Source organism: Blennius ocellaris, assembly GCF_963422515.1.
Source record: "Blennius ocellaris genome assembly, chromosome: 17".
Classification (NCBI taxonomy): Eukaryota; Metazoa; Chordata; class Actinopteri; order Blenniiformes; family Blenniidae; genus Blennius; species Blennius ocellaris.
Genome location: NC_137666.1, coordinates 17467994 through 17489480, shown reverse-complemented (window position 1 = coordinate 17489480; position 21487 = coordinate 17467994). Strand labels below are relative to the sequence as shown.

The window sequence follows — 21487 nt, the reverse complement described above, 5'->3', positions numbered from 1 at the left end:
TATGCATCATTTGTATTGCTTCATATTCAGGAGGTTTTATTAGTGTGTATTTCTGTGACTGATTATTGGCGCTGTCGGCAGTGTGTGGGTCGATCTGATGACTGATTCACTCATTATGTTTAGCTGAAGTTACATCAGTTGGTTGGAAGTCGAATGTTGATGCACATAAAGTAATTAGGGTGGATTTAATCAGTCATTATTAAAGTGCTCCTGCAACTGGATCCCATTTTTAGCAGTGATGTAAAACTCGGCTTGAACAAATTAAGGGCCCAATACCAATGACGAGAACAAAACAGAGTGAGATAAGATGAGAGCACAAATAAACCCTTCTGAGAAAGACAAGCGACTTTTCATTCAGGGGTTCTGAGTGCATCTCTGCCACTTTGGAGGCAGGCCAACATCAGTTAATGCAGAATATATGACAATTCTCCAACTGTTTCATACATGAAAAATGTCACTGTGTACATTTTCTGAAACCTTTCTGGAACAAAAATGAAAACATGATGTAAACAGGACCTAAATCCTGTAAAGAAGAGAAAATCTGCGTCAATCAAAATAGACCCATCCAATCAGGTTTGAAATCATATGCATTTGTTTTGACTGGAAATCCAGATCTCTATGGGTTCTGGGCCTCTGGCTCTGCTTTTTAAGGACCTCTGCTGTAAGAAGGAGGGAAGAAGGACACAACTTATCAGTGCTACAGGAGCTAAAGTGCAAAGGTTATCTTTTCAGAATGATCTATTCCTTCATACATTGAGGTTGTTCATGTAATCGAAATCAATGCTTTGCAAGAGGGTGTGTGTGAGCTTTTGTGATTGATTACCTCACAAAACAAACTCGGAGTCGAGGCCAAGACTCTGGAAGTTAAAACATTTACTACCAAAGATTAAGCATTCACAAAAAAGCTGTAATTCAGGGTAAGACTTTAATGTGACAGAGGCGAGTGCCGAGTTATTTTTACAATTCCAATGAACACAACGTTTACCACAGTGCCATTGCACGACCTTGTTGCTATGAGGAACACGCAACAACAGCGACATAAAAATGCCCATGAGGTTAGATATTTTATTTATTGGTGCATGCTAAGGATCAGACCTCTGGCTTTTATTGAAAGAAACACACTGGGACCTCAGTGTTTGAATGATGAATGCATGAGGGCGTGCTGCACAAAGCGTGAGAAATGAGCTGGTTGACCACAGCAGGGTTTGACCACTGCTGGTACAGATGGCTTGGTGCACTGGCTGGGTGGGTAAGAGAAGATTGATTCCTTTCTGCGCACGCAGAGACCGCCGTCGCCTCCCAAAACCCACAGAGGTGGCAAAGACACAACAAAATATCATTTAAACTTTAAGTTCCCTGGGTGGCCCAAGAGAGACAGATCAAACATGGGAAAACCTGCCCATCTTCTGAAAATATAAACAGGATCGACTTAAAATACCTGATTTGTCATGAATTTCTTATCAAAAATCAGATACAAACGCTGACCTATTACTTAATCAAATTCTGATAAGAACAAGTCATACTTGGCAGCGAAAATCATAGTAAGCCTCTAGTATCTTTGCAGCTAATCTGGAATATTTCCCCTTTTCCTACATACGTCGCAGTTAATGTCTTGGGTCTTGGATGTCACAGAGATTCATAACACTATTGGGCTTTGAATAGCAAAACACGAACAAGAGTCAAGTGTGTATGTCTTTGCTAATGTTCTCGAGTGAGTCCTCCTGGGACCGGCTTCAACCGTCTGCACTCTCCTTCCTCGTCTGCGAGCGCCAGTCTGCGAAATGTGGAGCACCATCTGTTGTGAAGTCGTCTGCTGAAAAACATCTCTCTTGACATTCTCATATTTTAAAACATTTCACAGTTTAACAGTGCCTCCTGTGAAAAAACGGCATTTTCCTCCAGGATGGGCTCCAGAGGGGCCTTGTTGTATCCATAACCCCGGACGGCGCTCCCTCTTCGACTGCAAAAGTCAATGCGTGTCCCGAAAACACTCATAAATCTTCTGGTTTTATTGTTGTCAACGGTGTTTGCTGTGGTTTAGCAGTACAAAGTTTTCATTGTTTCATCCTCTGTTTGGACATTTTTCGATCTCTGCTGCCGATTGATTAATGACATGCAAATCCGATCTTTGAACGAAACAACAGCGTTTAACACTTTCTCAGATGAGATAAATGTGTTTTATTTACTTTAGACTTTGATGACTGTCATTTATTACCCCGTTTATCAATCGCCTTCAAATTACCCTGATTATGTACAATTCGTATGTAATAAAACTCTTTTGGCTGATGCGCCCTATTGGAAAGCGGTAAATGGAACTATTAGACACTTTGTTTGAATTAAAAGAGTAATGACTTGATTTTCCTCTGGGCCCGGTGGAGAAACACGAATGTCGATTGGTGCTAAATCTCCTGCTGGTGTGAGAGGTTTGCCAGCCGTCACTCTTAAGGTCGTGTCCAGTCCAGAACGAACAGGATGACGGGACCAAGGTATCAGGTAGACCCAGACACTTCTGCCTGTCTTGTTTACACAGTCCATTCAGAGCTCCTCATATCGATGTATTAACTCCCGAAAGTCAACAAGCCGAGTCATTAGATGTGGTTTTGGACTCGAGGTATTCTCAAACAAATCAAAATGAAAAATGAGCTTTGCCAACCTCGACTTGTGCTGAGCATTAAGTGCTGTGAGAAGAAAATGTTTAATATCACAGGTCTGACCCGCTTTCCAAACCTACTTGGTATCCTGAGCCCCGACGAACCGAGCCAACTGCCGAGTGTGCTTTCTTTCATGTGTAGATTTATACCGGGCGGACGGGGAAAGCACTGCACAGACAGAATTGTTAGTGGGTGGATCAGCTGTGCTCCGTACGTTTGAGCGCGACGCTTCATGTAAACACTGAGCGGTGCTCGTCATGCAGAGTGGGCCACGGAGATAGTTTAAGATGTAAACACTTACTGAGGATCTGGGTCACTGCGTGTGTGTGTGCGTATGTGCATGTGTGTGTGTGTGTGTGAGGGAATATTTGGGGCCAACAAGATCACCAAATAAATCCAGGATTTCTCCGTCTGTCTCGGAGACACTTGTTTCCCAGTGTGCAGTTTACAGAAACAACGCCAAGATGATCGGAGGCGGTATTTTCCAAGCCCCCACGAGAGGAGTTTTTTTTTCTGGCCCTGAACAGACCGGCCTAATTGAATTTCTCCCGGCGCACTCTCATCAAACTGTGAAATCTTCAAAGTCCACCTCGCGTTTTGCTTGGCCGTGGAACTCACTGGGTCCTGCTCAACGCGGTTTATGTGCAGCATGCGCTCAAGTCCTGAGATCAGAGGGTTTGCTCGCCTTGTTGAGTTCCCCCCAGTCCTCGGTGCTGGCTTGTGATTTCACAGAGCTCGAGCTCCAATCAGGCCTCCTCGCCATTCAACCGGGTCACGAGGCGGGGCTGGAACCACCATGCACGCTGCCCGCCATCTCTTTATTAGAATTAATATTCACATGTTGTAATGCTGTGGTGAGTTCACAGATATGCACCGAGCGACTGCCAAAGAATACTTTTACAACATATTGGAAGCTCTACAGCTTTATTCCATACACAACGTCAAATCTTGGCCATCACTGTGATTTGTAATTTTCCTCAGTTGTGATGAGAGTTACCTCTAATTGCTTTTCTTACATGTGAAATGAACGATAATGACGGAAAGTGGACAGTGCCAGTGACTTTGTGTCTTGGTTTGAGGCGTCCTTTGTGATCAGATAAAGACTGATGCTTTGATCAATTGTTTGGCCCCAAAATGCTCAAAACACAGTGTTCTTCTTTGAATCTAATTATTGAGCACATGTTCTGGACATGAAATATTACCTCATGTACTAAACTTAGAAGAGATGTCCACTGTATAGAATTGATTGTCTAAATATGATGGATCTTCTATAAGAATGAACCAAAGTCCGATTTGCAATTCAGTAATTATTGTTAAACTAAAGCATCGACTCATCCTATTTCTAGCATGCGGTGGCCAGCCACTTTACTCCCGGGACCTGGTGGGGGTCAAGAATACGTACATTGGATACGTTGCATTTATTTTAAATAAAAGGTCTCCTGCACAGTGAAAACTGGAAGAGAAACTGGTCAAACCTGGAGAATGGAGGCTACTGACTGCATTGGTAGGAACCAAAATTCTAATATTTCCTGAGTCGTTCCAAAAGAAAGATTGATGATGCCAACCGACGCCCCTGATGGTGATCCAACAATCCTAATTTCCATTTTGAACATTCTGTGCGTTTTGTGCAATTTGGTGCTCCATTATGAGAACGTGCCCTTTCGCAGTGCCTGTACAAACACAGTCATCGCTCCTCATCCCTCTAACACACTGGATTTGGCTCCTTTCTTCGTCAGGATCAAGTTCAAGCTGATGTGTCACAATTTTTACACTGTGCTGGAGATCCAACTTGGATTGCAGATGCTGCATGCCACATATAGAGAAAAGGTCTCCCAGGGAGCCGTCCAACTTGGGTGCAGTTCTACAGATCTGATTGCACCTTGTAAGTTATGATTGATTCTAATTACAGGTCTGTGTATTAAAGTTCTGGAAGTGTGGGGAATGAGAAAAATAAACTTTAAGATGGACGAGGACGGTGGTTCTGTCCTTCTGAAGAAATAATGTAAACAGGCAAAAAGAGAGATTAAAACAGACTTACCTCCCAAGCAACATATTTCCAGCCGTCGTGCTTTGATATATATGACTGTCTGTCGTACTGAGGATTTGTGCTTGTAAAAATGGGCACATTATAAAATACTCACAAGCACATGAAGCTGATCTACTAATGGGATGCACTGAGGATCACAAATAATTACATAATAATACACATCGGTTGTGTGCAAATAACAGGGAGGAGTTTAAAGCGAGGTATAAATCAGTTTAGATCAGGGGAGTCAAACACATTTCAGTTCAAGAGCCACAAATATTTCAAAAGTCATATTTCATATTGACTGATATTGTAGTGAATTGCATTTCCCCTACTGGCCTCCCACAACTTTCTTTTGAAGACATGTTAACACTTCCTTAAGTCAGTCTTTTCTCAATCTCTTCTTTGCTCTTTTTTGCCACTAATGTTGAAGGTTTTCTTCTTATCGCAAAATTTTAATTACATTTGTCGTAATGCCCCGATATGTTTGGTAACTCCCTCCACCAACATGGTACCACATTTCATTTTGAGCTTGTGTCGACTCAGCTCTTCATCCATCGATGGAAACACCCCCCCCATAATTCCAACTAACTGAAAGTACAATGTATTTGCATGGGCATACATCATTTATAGAAGATTTTATATCATTAGAGTAAAAATATTGATTTGAAGGAGCTGGGTGTTGTGATTTTCACGGAGGTCAGTTTTTGTCTCTTCTGTATGGCGTTTGCATTCTTCCCATTTCCCTGAGGGTGGGTTTAAATGTTTTCTAGGTGTGTATATGCATCTTATTCCGGTTATTCGTTCACGGTGTATCGTGCCTTTTGCTCAATGCGAGCTGGGATCAGCTCCAGTCTCTCTTGGGTGAAGCAAATATAAAAGACAGAAGAGTGGATGGTCTTGATCTGTTCATGTAAACCTTCATGAATTGATTATAGTGGGCCCATGCCAACTTTCAAATCAAATTTTTTGCAAGCGATCGATGGGATGGAAGAAAAATGGTCTTTTCATAGATTGCACTTTTTGCCAAGTACACAATGAAGAATATGTGAATGTGAATTATATTGACTAACAACCATAGCTTTGTTTGTCTTGTTTGGTGGATGTTTTGTGCTAACATCATTAAAGACACTAGAACAGGTAATTGAATTGCACCATCGACAAAACTAAACATGGAACTGATCGATGATGTCATTCTGTGTTATAATGTCTTTTTGAATTACAAAGATGTTTCCTTGAGCAGTGAATAACTTGCATAAATAAAGCATAAAGTACAAATTTTCATGCAATGTCATTTCTCTGATTGGCACCATCGACTTTTTAATGGGGACTGTATGGCAACACGTGATACCTCAAATGTTTTCCCCGTGTGTTTGTTCAGGCCATGCGCCATGCAATCTTGGCAGAGGTCTTGAAAATTGCTTTTAAGTCACCCAGAACAAGGCGGAGGGAGCGGGTCTTCCTCGGGGTGCCGGGGGCCTTGAAGCCCCGAATGATGACATCAAACGTGCCGAGCGAGTCGTGCTCTCACTGCGTGCCCCCCCCCTGATCTGCCGGCGGGGAGGGTATAGCGGTGAGCTCATGCTGAGAAGAAGTCACTCTGCCATTGAGAGTGAGAAAGTCAGAGAGAGCAACAGCTGGCGAAGTCCAGGAAGTCAGCAGGATGCTTTGAGGGCCAGGTGTCCCAGTTCACGATGGAAAAACCCGATCACGATTTAGAGTGGACGTGGTATCTGGGTTTGGCACCTCCGGTCTTTGCTTGCCACCTTGACACCGGCACCTCTGGTTTCCTTTTAGCACATCCTATCTGCAGGATCCACCCTGGAGATTCAGCATCTGGGTCAGCAGCTGTCAGCTATAGGTGCTGCCTGTTGTATTTCAACATGATGACGTGAGAGCACATCATCAAATGTTTGTCTCCCTCTTCTCCTTATTTTGTGTCTTGTTCCTCCCTGGCAGCAGGAATGTGGTTTGTGCTTTTCTAAAGAAAGAAACCTGCACAGACTTGTACCATATCTCACACAGCTGGGACAGTGTGTGTGTGTGTTTGTGCGCTATTGTTACAGAGTGCAAACACACACACACACACATTTTTTAGTCCATGCGCTCATCTTTGTTTGCATGATTTTTTTTGTGCGTCTCTGAGTCGACGAAGCGGATTCGGTAAGTAAATGCATGATGTGTGGCTGCAAACCACATGTAATGAATGGTAATACGCGGGTTCTATCCTCACTTCATGTTTGATTACAGGCCCGATTAGCCAACTCTACACTGACACAGGTGTGTTTTGTTGAACTCCTCGTCTGATCTGTCCGACATGGATCATCCTCGTCCTGCTCTGCAGATTGCCTGTCAGGGTTGATCACTGGGAACCAGAGTTCTTCTTCTTTTCTTTTTTTTTTCATTGAATCCCAGCATTCCCCAATCAATACGAGACCTCCAGAGCAGGTAGACATGTCTGCCTGTGTGTCTCAGAGGCACGTGCCTCCTCCAGGCCACGCACATGAGCTCAGCTTCCAGGTCGCACAACACCGGCTCAGTAATTGACCCAAATGAAATGCTCTTCAGGAAAAAGAAAAAAACGTGCTGTGCACAACACTGTTTCAGCCTTGCTCGTCGACCTCAGTTTTAATACTTCCTCCAGTCTAGCGCAACGCTCAGGATTTTGCTCCCTGGTGGGCCCCAGTCAGACAAAACCAAGAATTCATAATTCAGTCAGGCAGTGTCTGCTGTCGTGATGGAAAGATCTGATGTGTTTAATCACATACTGCACAGAGATCAGCCACCCAGAGACGAACACAAGCTGATAACTGTGATTCTTATTCCCACTGGCTGCCTGATTATTTATTTTCTGTAAATCTGTGGTGAATAATCTACCCTTTAAGGTAAAACACAACCTTCCATTAATTGGTGAGGGTCATGGCTCCTTGACTTCCAGCAGATGTCAGAAAACCCTGTGTGCTTGAGATAATGATATGGTGTTATTCATTTCATTAAAACTAAATTGTGTCCAAGTCATTGCGATTTATCTGTAAAATCAATTAAACAAAGTTATGACCGAGGCAGCATGGTTTGCTCTCAGGAGTATTATTGTCCGCTACATATGCCGATCGCGCTTAAATGGATTTCACGGTGATGCACATACGTTGCACCTTTGCAAAGTGCATAGACGTAGGACATTAGCTTTATCCTGAGGTCATGTGTTTATGGTCCTATGGTGATCTGATTGGCAGAACCCAAGTGAGACGGGGACCCCCTGACGCCTCACCTCAGCAGACTGGGACCTCCCGCACAGTGAAACGTTATCCCTCATCCTCTGCTCCTATCACCTCCAACGCTCTACCCAGTAGCAATGGCTATGCTAACGGACACGGCAACGAGCACAGGGACTGGCACGGACAGAGGAATGGGCACAGCACCGTGCATTATATCAACACTCACCGGCCAGCCAGTGAAAACCAGCTGAATGGACAGTTCAACAATGCCTTATCGCCAGCAGGTAAGAACCAGGAAACTTCACACAACTATTGCATGTAGTGTTTAAATACAATGATTCGACAATCAAGGCATTGAAGCTAAAAGACCTCTCATAGTGTGTGTTATGGTATCGGGCACCAAATGTTCGCAGCAGGTCAAATAAGTCCTTGAAGTTGCATAAGATCAGCAGTGTAGTCCAGGTCGTATATCCCCTTATTTTTCAGTGAGCATACACCAACTCGCAAATCCACCACTCAGTAGTATCTATGACCCAGATTACATATTTTACTTCCCTGAGGTAATTTGCCTCTTAATCACCGATTACTTGCTGCAGGCCCCAGGGCTGTGGAGAGTCTGAACTCATAACCATACTTATACACCATTCACCTTAGAATTGTGCAATCATTATCCAATAGACACTTTATATATCCACCTTACTGTTCATACATCCATGCTGCTACATATATATATATATATATATTTATTTATTTTTTTTTTAAATTTGTTTTTACTTTTCATATTCGGTTGTGACCCACTATACTGCTACTGTCAGAGTTTGCCAACTGAATTTCATTGTATTTCATATACATTGACAATAAAGGCATGTGAATCTCAATCTTAAGCCACTGATTTGATTGGTTAATGTCTATGTTTACCGTGCAGCATGAGGGCTGAGGATCCAATCAGAGCCAGAGAAGGGCGGGTCATGACGAAGCAAAAATCGAACGTATATCCACTTGTCCAGGGAACGCTACTACACTGCATAAGGCCATGTGTATCAATGGGTCGCTGTAGTTCCCGGACCACTTCTGTCAGATACTGACCATTACAAACACCACTGTTGTGCTGCCGTTTTGAAGATGCTCTGGCCCATTAGCCTAGAAAATCGCAACTTCCCCCTTGTCAATCTCACTCATTATCCACTCATTAACAGGTGCTACACTAAAAACACAATACGTTATTGTCTTCACGCGTCAGTGGTCATAATGTTAAGGCTGATGGGTGTATCCAATGCACTGATCCGTTCTCGTTTTATAGAGGCACTTAGCATTTCTCTCACTAGTCACGTCAAAACAAACGCAACATATTCTGGTGCGGTTTGCTCGGCTCCAGCACATGCATACACATCCTGTGGTGTCATTGTCAGATGGAACATTAGCCGCAAGAAAAAAATAACTGGCAGCACCCCAGGCCGCACTTCCTCTCTCCCTCTGTCTACCCTCGTCACCCTCTCTGTGGGTCCGCCTCACACAAACAGACGTTTCACATCGAAGCTGCATTCACTCTGAGCATGTGTGAGTTTGGGAATGACATCTCATGTCATGTGGCAGGGACCAAAACCTGCCATCATTACCTACACCAAAGAGAAATGTGAACTCGGCTTTCCTAATTTTCACTCCTCTGTCACTAGTTGATGTTTTCTTCTGATTCGTTGTCCAATATACACAGCTGTCTGCTGTTGTTTAGCCCCGTACCAGGGAAACGGCTGTTGAACGGCTTCCCACCATTACACAATGTTCACATGCACTTTCGCAGGCTTTGTCTCCTTCACGCATACACACATCTAAAACACCTTCTCCCAAAGATAAAGACTTTGGATGCCAGCCCAATACCTAATAGTATTCTCTCCCTATTTGTTGGCCCGTGGCACACTGCTCGTTTAGCTGCAGCGTGCCACTGGCCGACCGTCAGCACACACCCTCGCACGCTTATAAACCTCCCTTTGCCCAGACGGGGAGTGTGTCACAGTGAGGCTGAAGGAGAAAGGATGCAGCTCGTCTCCGGCCCGTGTCTGCTGCTGCTGCTGCTGCTGCTGCTGCTGATTCACTGCCATGTGTGTGTGTGTGTTCCAGGGGCCAACCTCACCTCCAACCTGGACCGCATAAAGATCGTCTTCACACCTATGATGTGCCGCCGGGTGTGCAGTGGCGGGCGATGCTACAACAGCTGTGAGAAAGGAGACATGACCACAGTTTACAGCGAGACCTCACACCAGCAGCAGCCCAAGAACCAGGGTTTCCGACTTTGTAAGTGTGGACGTTAGGCCCTCTGACTAGCGTCCTTCTCCTCCGCCTGTCTGTCTCTCTGCTCTGGCTTTTCCCTTCTCTCTCTCTCTCTCTCTCTCTCTCTCTCTCCCTCCGATTCTCACACACACTTTTCACGTCTCTCCCTTCCAGCATCTCGTTCCTTTTTCCCCTGACAGAATGGGTTCCCAGTGGCATGCTGTCCGGCTTGAATACGGGAGCTCAGAGAGGACGCAGAGTGGGGTAGATTAAAGCTGAGGGCTGTGCTAAAAAACTCAGTTAAAGAGAGAGACAAGGAAAGCAGGGGAGACAGGGGTTGAGCAGATTAAAAGTGGAGGAGGCTGCACAAAAGGGGGCTAATCCACCCCCCCCCCCCCTCCTCGTACACACACACACACACACACACACACACACACACGTGGAGCTGGTGGTCCCACGCTCCCAGCACTTAGCCCCATCTCTTTGCGGTTTACACCTCGCGGTTGGCCCCTCCGTTAACCATTTAACATGCTCCCCGGGAGAGCAGGGACAAATGAAAGAGTGGAGGGAGAGGCTGAAGGAGAGAAAGAGTAGCAGCATGAACAGGATTTTATAGGGATTACATTAAACCTGCCATTTATCCCGGGGGCTTTGCTCCGAATTCACACAGGAGTGTCCATGGTAAGGGACGAGGGTGGGCGGGGGGGTCAATGCCAAGGGAGATGCTGGCATGTTTCTTATTTTCCTCATCAGTTTTAAAACTCCGACTAATTAATTCACAGGGATTAGAGGTGAGGGGTGACCATACCACACACATATAAGTCCTCTCCTAAATAATAAAGAGGCGTGCAGCAGCCTTCACTTCAACGCCGTTGTGTCTCAGGAGGAAGACCAAGTTGACTTATAAATACATAAACAGGTTGATCGTGCTGATATATGTTCCCATTAATGGGGTTTTGGAACGTGCTGCAGATATTCCAAACACTTCAACATCCTGGCGGAGGCCTTCTTCGAGATTACATTCCTTGGTGCCTCCACTTCTTCCTCGGTGGTGTGTTTTCATGCCCCACTTTAATTCTCTTACAAATCTACCTTCGTTATGCAAAAGCGCGTGTTAAATAACGTGTTAAAAAAAGAGCTTGCTCGCCATTTCGGCTCGCATCCTGTTATTGCTCGCGGTGTGCGTGTACGTCCAGGAATGTCAAGTGGACAGCAAACAGTTATCTCATGCTGTTGTTATGTTGCCGACACTGTGCAGTAAAATCTGGCAGCTTAATTATAACAGGCTCTCTTGATACACACCCTGTGTACAACACGTTAAAGCCTGATATTAGATCGGCTAGGAGTCCTTTTTATTGAGTGAGAAGCGTGTGTGTGTGTGCGCGCGTGTGTGTGAGTGTGTGTGGGCGTGTGCGTGTGTGTGGTTATTAGTGGTTGTTAAATGGACAGACAGGTCGGCAGACAGGGAGAGTGCTGTGCGGAGTCGACGGTAGGATGTTGTCTAAGAATAGTTCCTGCCCCATGCCGGGTCGGGACTGGACTGACACAGACCAGCGCAGGCATGCATCCCACACCGAGAGGTTTTAATAGCCCTGCTTGAGTTGATCATTTAGCCAGTATGTCAAATCACAGTAGGCCTTCCTGTGTGCCTGAACACCAACACTGGACCTCTCTAGACTTTGTTTCTGTCTCTCAGCATCTTTTTTCTATTTTTTTTTTTTTGCTGCTTTTTCCATCTTCCCTTCCAGTTCTTGCTCTCTCTCTGTTTTCAATCTGTTATGTTAACATTCTCCTAATCCCTTTCATTTTCATCCTCTATCTGCAGCCTCTATTCTTGTTCCATTCCCCCCTTTCCTTTCCTCGTCCAGCCTTCTGTTGATGCTATGTGACAGAGAGCTCATTCCCTACATGCCATCTGGGCCGCTCGCTGCCGGTTAGTGTGTACTGTCTGCCTCGCTGAGACAGCGAGGATGCGGCTCCCAGCAGGTTTCCATAATCAGCATCTTCTTTCATCCTTCGGTTCGCGGTGCTATCTCGTAAAACAGTCCTCATACCTGTGGCGTGCAGTCGGCTGCTCCCGAGCCAAGAAGCTGCTGCGCTTCACTCTTCATCCCTTGTGACCCAGAATAGTTCTCCGTCCGTCACGGTCGGGTAGATTTTTTTCATTTGATAGTCTTTGATGTTTTGAGTTAGGAGAGGTCAGGGCAGAGCGGAGCTGTAGATGGGAGCACGTCCAGGTATGCCGGGGGCTGGACTGGCACCCATCCTTTATGCCAAAAAGATAAGGCCGGTCAAATGTGCTATGAAAGCGGTGCTGTCAGACACCATCTGGCCACCGTCAGACTTCTCTGGGTTTCTGTCTGTGGCAAATTGCAAACTATAAATCAAACTATATATCTATATATTGGAGATCCAATTTACTTGAATGGAGGACAGCCAAATGTCAATACTTTCTTTTTTTTCCTTCTGCTGTCAGTCAACTAAACAAAATTCAACTAATCATACTTTATCAATCCCCTTGAGGAAATTATTTTTTTCCATATTGGATGCTGTATGCAGCCACATTACGGCACCCTGGGAGGTGATCGTGGTCAAAGGTCTTGCTCAGGAACTCACAGTGGTGACCTGTCCACTTTGGGAATCAAAATGTAGTGATTTGAGACTGTGATTCAAGATTTGTTATTTCGGATTCAAACAAATGTTCATTAGATAATTGGAGCCTGAATCATTCACCCTCATTCATTGCTAAGTACACGGATATGTAACTTTTGATATACAGTGTGAATAATGTGTGAGGATATGTGGGAATAATGCTTTATAATAATGCAACACATTCTTGTAACATCAGCAGAACAAGGAAAAATTAATGTTGGCCAATATTGGCTGGCGTCCACTAACCTGTGATGAAGTCCTCCCCTCATTTAAACTTTATGGCTTATTAGTCTGTTTCTTGTTCAAACAAGGGGTTATGGTACATTTTGCATTACTGACAATTGTGTCCCCCTAGTGAAAGAGCAAGCAGTTGAACAAACTGGACTTATAATAACAGATTACTTCAAGCATACTGAAATAACATGGGCGCACCGTCAACTGATGTCCAACAAACTGATGTAACTCCCAGTTTTGGAAAAGTCACTAAAAATTAGTACCTGACCACAGAACATGGTTACTTCTTTAAAAAGTAGCCGAGTTAACGCAATCGAAATCTGATTTTTGTTAATTCCCCCCCCCAAAAAAAACCCAAGACAAATTCCTATCGTACTGAACATACCTGGCACTAAACGTTTTTCCGATTCTGATTTTGATTAAGGTCGGCAGCCGAAGCGAACAGCCACCTCACAGAGCCCGGCAGAGTAAAAAGCTTGCATAATTAGAAGTACTGCTGTAGTACTGTGTAGTGTCAATTTGAACAGGTACTTCTCAACTAACTTCAGCTGAAGTGATTCAGAGAAATATCTCACATGTACCCTTCTCTTCTCCTCTCTCCCCCCAGTCTTCTGCCAGCTCCCCTGTCTGAATGGTGGCCGCTGCATTGGAAGAGACCTCTGCTGGTGTCCTTCCAACTCCACGGGGAAGTTTTGTCACCTACCTGCCCCGCCTCCCGCCCGATCCAACCCTTTCAGCCACAAGGACGTCAGCCGGAGCAGAGGAAATCCTCCGTCTCAGTCCATGTACACGCTCCCGCTGTCCAATCAGCACGGTAATCACTCCTGCGACGAGAGCGTTTTCTCTACACGCTCTTGGGGGTCATTGTGTAGTTTGGGTGAATTTGGCTGCTGAGAAGCTGTTTTTCAGTCTGTTTTTTTTTGTTGTAGCTTTTAAAGGGTTTGTAAGACAGGTATCGTCCAGGGTGTGTTGGCTCGTAGCTGACCTTGGTTTGGCTTCTTAGGGCTTTTGTGTTCGTGTGTACTGTACTACTGGAGAACCACACAATGCAGTGGTAGGTCAGGAAGCCATTTAAGGTTTATGAATAGAAATAGAAAAAGACGATGTCCACTTTTAATTGGGTCTTCTTTGCCTCTGGTTTAACCTATTTAAGCTTCAGATTATTGATTTTTCTGGCTCTTCCTTCTCTCAGAAAGTTGTGGCATAAAGTTTCTTGCACACATCCAGTTTGTTTGCACTGAATCTACTCACATTAAAACATGACCTTTATCTCAAGTGTAAATCTAGTCAAGTCATTTATTTGCTCCAATGTTTACTTTTTTGGGTTTTGTCTCTGCGGGCCAGTAGTGGGGCTCAGACTCTATTTTAAGAAGAATAAGTAATAGATGACTCAGTGGAAGTCCTGATATTGTTCACACAATGCTGCTTTTATGAGAGAAGAAAGCTAAACAAAATAAAAAATAGTGGAAACAGAGAGGGGCAACATCATGGCTTTATATTAACTTGGAAGAAAAACATTGGCACACTTTACCTCTCCCCTGGTGTCAGTTCTTTATTTCCTCTTCACGTCTCGCTCGGTGTTTCACTCGGTGTAACAGTAAGTAAAAGCAGAAGGTCTGTCGAAGTTAATTTAAATTATCCTCACAATATTTCATCCTTGGAAATAAATTACGCGGAAAAATCTGACATTTACAACAACAGTCCACTGTGCGTGTTATGTCACAGCAAAGAAATGTGCCCCATCCGGCCTGTTTGCTTTCTATATGGACAGAGGGTAGCGTCGTGTCCCTGACTCTCGATAAGGTCTTCTCCTTGCACTCTGCTGTCTGTCGGTGAGTCTATGATTCATGAACGCGGGTCAGGATTCTGGGAACAAATCCTGGCACTCCCTGAAGATAGATGCTTCCCTTCTGTCAGAAGGACAAAAGAGCTTATTCTCCGCATTGCAACATCTTTTTAACATTTCGGCAAATCTGTTTTTGGTCTTAAATGGTTTGATTTAAACCAGAAAACCCTCAACTCTCTGTATTGTTGTTATGTTTTAGTATCTTAATAGTGTCTTCACTGCGGGGAGTTCCCAGTATACTTTAGGTCTCATAACATGATGATGAAGCAAGTGTTTGTCAAACAAATCTGTGTGAGACGACAGCCGACAGCTCAAAAACAGCAGTATATATATACAATTCTCATCCCTTGGCTGAAGGTGCTTCCACTCACATCATTCAAACTTTTGAGACTGTAAACGAGCCACTACATTTGTCTAAACTATGACCGTGTTCCTCCCGCAGTGTCTCTCCACCCATCCTTGGTGAACGTCCATGTTCAGCACCCTCCGGAGGCTGAAGTCCAGATCCACCAAGTAGCCCGGGTCCAACCTGGGCAGAGGCTGGCCACTACCGACGGGGCTCACTCCGTCCAGCAGCGCTCTCAGCCGGGGAACGGACACAAGCACAGCAGCGACCACAGCGGCAAACAGCCACACCACAACATTAATGGCCACGGGATTGGACACGGGAATGGCCACGGCCACGGCCACGGCCACGGCCATGCCACAACACACAATCGACACAATGGAAACGTTGGAAGATGCTTTCAGGAGACAGTTGATGGAAAGGTATGCTGTTGGCTCATTAAGGGTCACATTGAATGAAACATACTTTCATGCTGTCTTTATCCATCGCCTAAGTTTTCTCCCAGCCCACCAAACTGTCAACGCCAAGGGAGAGTTGGCTCGTTGAATGCTGGATTTCCTAATTTTTACTGGATCATGAGATATGAACATAAAAACCAGCTTTTCAGATCCATGGCCAATGATAACCATTAGAATAAGCTAATTAATGGCTTTTTATTTGAAACATCTGGCAAGTCGAAATGCATATTTTCCTTAAATTCCATTGCACCTTCAACAAATTCAATACAGGTGAAATTATTTATAGGATTAGCCTACAATTCTTTGTTTTTACAAGATTTCTTCTCAGAAATCACTGAGAAAAAAATACAACTGGGTAAAGACCAGTCTCAGGTTTCTACTTCTTCTATAGTCCCTCTGAAGGACTCTGCCCCACCTTGGGCCTGAAGGCTGGAGATATCAGTCAACTCTGAAGCCACACACACACACACACACACACACACACACACACACACACACACACACACACACACACACACACACACACACACACACACACACACACACACACACACACACACACATGCACACACAGAAAAATACACTATAAAGATTATGCATAGTTTTTACATTTTCTTTCAGAAAAGTTTCAAGTTTACACAGCTACGTTTTGAAAATGATGGTGGGTGTCGTTTGTATTTGTACAAGACACATGCATGCAGAGAACAATATGCTACAAACATGGCGAGTTCACGGACATTGACATGGATGGACGACAAAGATGGATTGCAATTTCAGGTGACTCTCAACTATAAAACTCCAGAGTCCCAGGAGAAGATGGACTTGGAGTCATGCCAAACTGGAAGCTGTTGTTGTCGTTATTGTCCATCTACTTGCACATGCGCCTTGGCTGTGGTGCACTTGTTCAGTACCAGTATTGTTTTCAAAAAGTTGGGTTTTCAGCCGTTTCCACAAAGACAGCGTTGCAGGGTTTTCAAAAAGTTGCATTTTCAGTTGCATCGATCACATTGGCGTGAAGACGGACCACAACAAAACACCCAAAACTTTTTCAAGAAAGCAGCAGAAGTTTTCCATATTCACTTAAAAACATGGTCGGGACCTGAATGAACTCTTCTTTTCTTTTATAAAGCCCAATAGAAACCACCAGCCATGTCATAGCAAAAAATTACACACAAACTGAAAGCCTATGACATTATTGTAATTGAATGTAGTGACTTTGCATTTTAATGCACCATCATAAAACATTAGATATATAAGCATATTATATATGTATAAACATTGGTAAAGATATTTAAAAAAGTAAACTTCTTTCTTCTAATCTTTTACAGACTGAAAGATCATCCTATGGGACAGATTAAACCTCCTCATCTTGCGTTTTCCAGTTGCTCAACAGAGACACTATGAGTTAGGATGCACTCAGAGTACAAAGGTTAAGGTGACCCATGTGGGCTCCTTTATGTTTCCGATATGTACAGTTTTCACGCTCTCTGTGTGTATACAGTAGGGCACGTTTTTCAGATTTACTGCACTTTCCATGGTCTGGATCAGGTATGGTTGTCACTACAGTTCTGTATCAAAACGAAGTTTGAAGAACTGGGCTAGAATGGCAGCTCTGTGGGCTCTGAGTCTGAGGCCTTGTACTGAATCCTTTTGTTTTGCTCTTATTGAATTTTTTTGACTTTTACTGATGTAATAACAGTGGTCCACATTAGAGTTGTTTTTTTGTTTCCAGCTTCAGTTTGTTTTTTTGCCTTTTCTGGACCTTGAAACAAAATATCGCAGTCTCAATGTCAATGGCAAGAAAATAATGTCTTCCCAAAAGGAGCATAAAGGACACTGCCAGTGTTTATTTCCAGACACAAACTCCAATGAGTACTTTTCGATAGGAATCTTCACAACTCACCCACGTTTTTAATGAGGCCCGTCAGGAGGTTAGTTGTTTTTAGGACAAGTTGTTTATGTCCTTCTCCAAATAAATAGTCTCAGATGTGTCTGGTTCAGTCTGTCCTTCCTGATAGGCGCGCGCACACACACACACACACACACACACACACACACACACACACACACACACACACACACACACACACACACACACACACACACACACACACACACACACACACACACACACACACACACACACACACACACACACACACAGTCTGACACGAACATGCACACGCCCATGACAGCACACACAAACAAGCATGCATGCACAAGCATGTAACACTCATCGTGAAACCTTCCTTTGTGAGATTTAATACAGATGTGTTTTGTTGCAGTGTGGCAAGCCTCTGCCGGGCCTAACCAAACAGGAGGATTGCTGTGGAAGTGTTGGCTCCTCCTGGGGCCTCAACAACTGCCAAAAGTGTCCAACACAACCAGGTAAGCCATGAAATCTAAGCATTTCCTTCATTCTCCCCTGTTCCATTACATAAATGTAATCTATGTCTAATCTGCTATAATTCTGTTGGTATAACTTTCTCATTTGCTATTGATGTGGATCCTTTGATATTCTTGTTCTGGTCTACAAATCACTGTTCTATAATGCATCAAAACATCCAAATGCAGCTGGGCTCTTTATTTCTTTCACGCTAAAGGTTTTTGTACTCTGTATTGTAAAGATCAGTGGCTCCCATTGGGGTCAATGAAAAGTTGAGAGGGGAGGCCTGAGGCTTTGCCTGCTCTGAGGCTATCAAAATAAGGCTCGGCTTACACAACCGTTTTCAAGCATTTTCAAACATTTTCAAGTGAAAACGCAAAACGTTTGTTACGTGGTGAAACTGACTCTCCATATAAGCAGAGAAAAACACAACTTTCTGAAATCGCTCGGGATCAGCTGCGACTGAGCATGTGCAGCACAGCCATAGTAAATAATTCTTCTGAACATGTGCAAATAGGTGGACAGTAACAACAATGTTTGCCCCCGGAGTGTCATGACTCCCAGTACACATTCGCCTGGGATTTGGTAGTTTTGTACTTGAGAGTCACCCAAAAACATGCAATGTGGCTATGCTTCTGCTCAGTTTATACAAGATAACTCTTAATATGTGGCAGTGTTTAGTTATAGTTCTAGTTTTGCTGCAGGTTCATGACTGTGGATGTTACAAATGATGGTGAATATTATCTGTGATTGGAGAGATGTACTGCAGAAGTCCTGGCAGTCACAGTAATGACTAGCATGTGGAGGAAAAGCTCTATTTCTCTGCTTTGTGGTAATGTTTGAATTTTCTTGATATTGTACGCAGTTCCTGTGTTACAGTTATGAGATGTTTACATGCCAGTTCCTGTCAGCATCGGCAGGATAGGAGAAAGTGCTTTAAAAGTTTTACAAGTGATGGTTTCTATACTCCTTGGCAGCCTTGATAAATTTTTATCACTTAATGACTGATGATGATTAACACATCTTCATTATCTTCCTGAATTCTTTGGCCTCAATAAAACTAAAATTGGAATCAAATGAAAGCACATTTAACATAAAGCTGAGAGCCTGGCAGTTGTACCACCCACCACTGCAAGCCATCAAAAGAGTGGTGAACTGAACAGCCGCGGTTCGGCTGCCACCCAACCAGAGCTGCGGTAGGTTTGAGGAACAGCAGCGGGGTGGCTGCTCGCCGGCAGGCAGGGTGGGTGGTGACACCGTTCACACTGGATGGAGACTCTCACTGGGGCTGACAGCCCTCTGTGTTCTTTGGAGGGGTGGATTCGGCCCCTCGCGGCAAGCAGCTACAATGCGTGGCCACATGGGAGGCTCATTGAATTCACCAGCTTTCATAAACACATTACGGCCGTGCCCGCAGGTGCCAGTTGGCTGTCAGATCGGCTGCACCTTGTTTAATATCTGACCGGACCTTAATCAAAAGCAGACTTCATCATCCATCGCTCTCAGTCTGCTCCATCAATAATAAATGCTGATCCATTCTTTTCCCTCCCACGCTTCAGCTCCCTCGACACGCCAGATTCCCGCTCTTCCTCGGTCTCCGACATGATCTCTCTTGGCTCCCAGATGTTTTCCTCTGCTCCCTCCTTTGATGTTTGGTTGGGGGGGATACGGAGTGAAACCCAGTTTGCTCATTTTTGTGGCAATGTACTGCAGGCGAGGGTCACATGCAGGCAGAGGAGGAGGAATAGTGAGAGTGAAGGAGAGGAGAAATGAAGTCAAAATGAAGTCATGTACTATGTCCCAGAGGCCTTGGAGGAAGCTTTAATAAGAGAAATACTCAGAATTCCTCCGGTGTTATTGTTCCCAGTTTAGACGCTTGGCTTTATCTTAAAGCCACATTCCTCGTTTACTGGCCAGCGTGTATACTTTCTTATATTTCTGTTTGACAGAAAGTGATATGTAGCCTGCAGAGGAGAGCCTCTGAAAAATGATGTTGCTGTTTTTATTTCATAGTGAATGGGCCAGTTGCCGACCTGCAGCACGAACAGAGGTCATATAGCTTTATAACAGTCTCCTGTTGAGTAGGTGATAATGATGTCATGAAAACCATCTTTGTATTTAGGTGTGCTATGCTACCATCAATCAATGTATAGGCTGAGAGAAAGACCTGCACGTGTATTTTTTTTATTTTTTTAATATCTGTAGGGGATACCAGCATGAGCGCAGCTTCAAGGTATATGTACGTCAACCTCAATGTCATATAGAGTCACTCTATATTAGTGTTGTTGCAGCCTGGTAGCGTTACTCAATTCTGTGCAGATGATGATATTTTATAGCGGAATATTATTTATTATTGTACCCCAAGGACCTTAAGGTTCTATTGAGGCAATAAGGAGGAACTTAGTGCGTTTATGTGCATGGGGGAAGAGGGGGGTGGGGGGGTGGTTGATGTCATGGAGGCTGGAGTGCCAGTGTGTCCCATCTCAGTGGGAGACGACGCCTTTAGGAGCCAGCGCCTTTAAAAGTTACATGCTGAGGATTCCGGGCCCGTAATGAGATCCAGATCAACCGGAGAGGGCTGCAGTCAGCCCCGTCCCTCCTGTTCTGATCATGAGGTGCAGTTACTTAAACTTTTTGGTTTTCAAACCATTTCATGCTGTCATCGGAGTATTTGAAATCAATGTTGAAGTGGTCAATACAACCTCAAGTATGAGATTTGTCCAGTGGCCTGTTGGGTCAAGTAGGAATGAGAATTGGTAAGTCAGCCAGGGGGTGATTTGGTTACACAATTTCCATTAGAAGCACAGTGCCGAAACTGGATCCACTGCGATCCCGAAAGGAATTTTATCCTTGAAAAAAATCAGGGAGTCGGGATAGTGTGGTTTGTGCAACTCTGGGGTTGTTTTAAGGATACATTTCCATCAGGAAAACAATCAAACAGTTTTCAACGGCAGCCGAAGGTGAGTTGAGTCTGGCCTGAGTTTGACCTTCACTGTGCTGTCGGCGTGGGATTTAACAAGTGATTGGCCAACACATTTGTCATTGATGGGAAGCCCCTCTCTGTCATGGCATCGCAAAGTCTCTAGAGCTCAAAGTTACAACCACACCCACAGGAGCACCGGCTTCCTCTAAGGTTGCCTCTTTGGGTCTACAAGGTCATTATGACGTCGGTGCTCTTTGGCCCACCTTCCATTCCACCTCTATCAGTGGGAGTTGTCTGCCTGCTTTGCTCCATTCTCTGTAGTGAGTACACTGTTCGTCACAAGGTTTACATCAGTAAATTCAGATGAGGCAAAGGAGGGGGGGGGGGGCACAGAGATCCACAACTTACAGCTCTTCCCATATGAACTCATTCCTTCCAAGTTTCCCATCCAGTCCCAAGACATTTGAGCCGACAACCAGCGAGGA

General features: G+C 44.4%; 1 protein-coding gene across 2 annotated transcripts in view; it reads left to right on the top strand.

The window, feature by feature from the left end:
• Positions 1-21487, top strand: part of LOC308142195 (latent-transforming growth factor beta-binding protein 2-like) — a 106831-nt gene that overhangs the window by 35294 nt on the left and 50050 nt on the right. For both annotated transcript variants that reach the window (XM_080512541.1, XM_080512540.1), the window contains exons 4-8: positions 7911-8176; positions 10008-10181; positions 13651-13857; positions 15332-15657; positions 17979-18081. In XM_080512541.1, the coding sequence (XP_080368667.1) occupies positions 7911-8176; positions 10008-10181; positions 13651-13857; positions 15332-15657; positions 17979-18081 (1076 nt within the window). The remainder of the gene's footprint in view (positions 1-7910; positions 8177-10007; positions 10182-13650; positions 13858-15331; positions 15658-17978; positions 18082-21487) is intronic.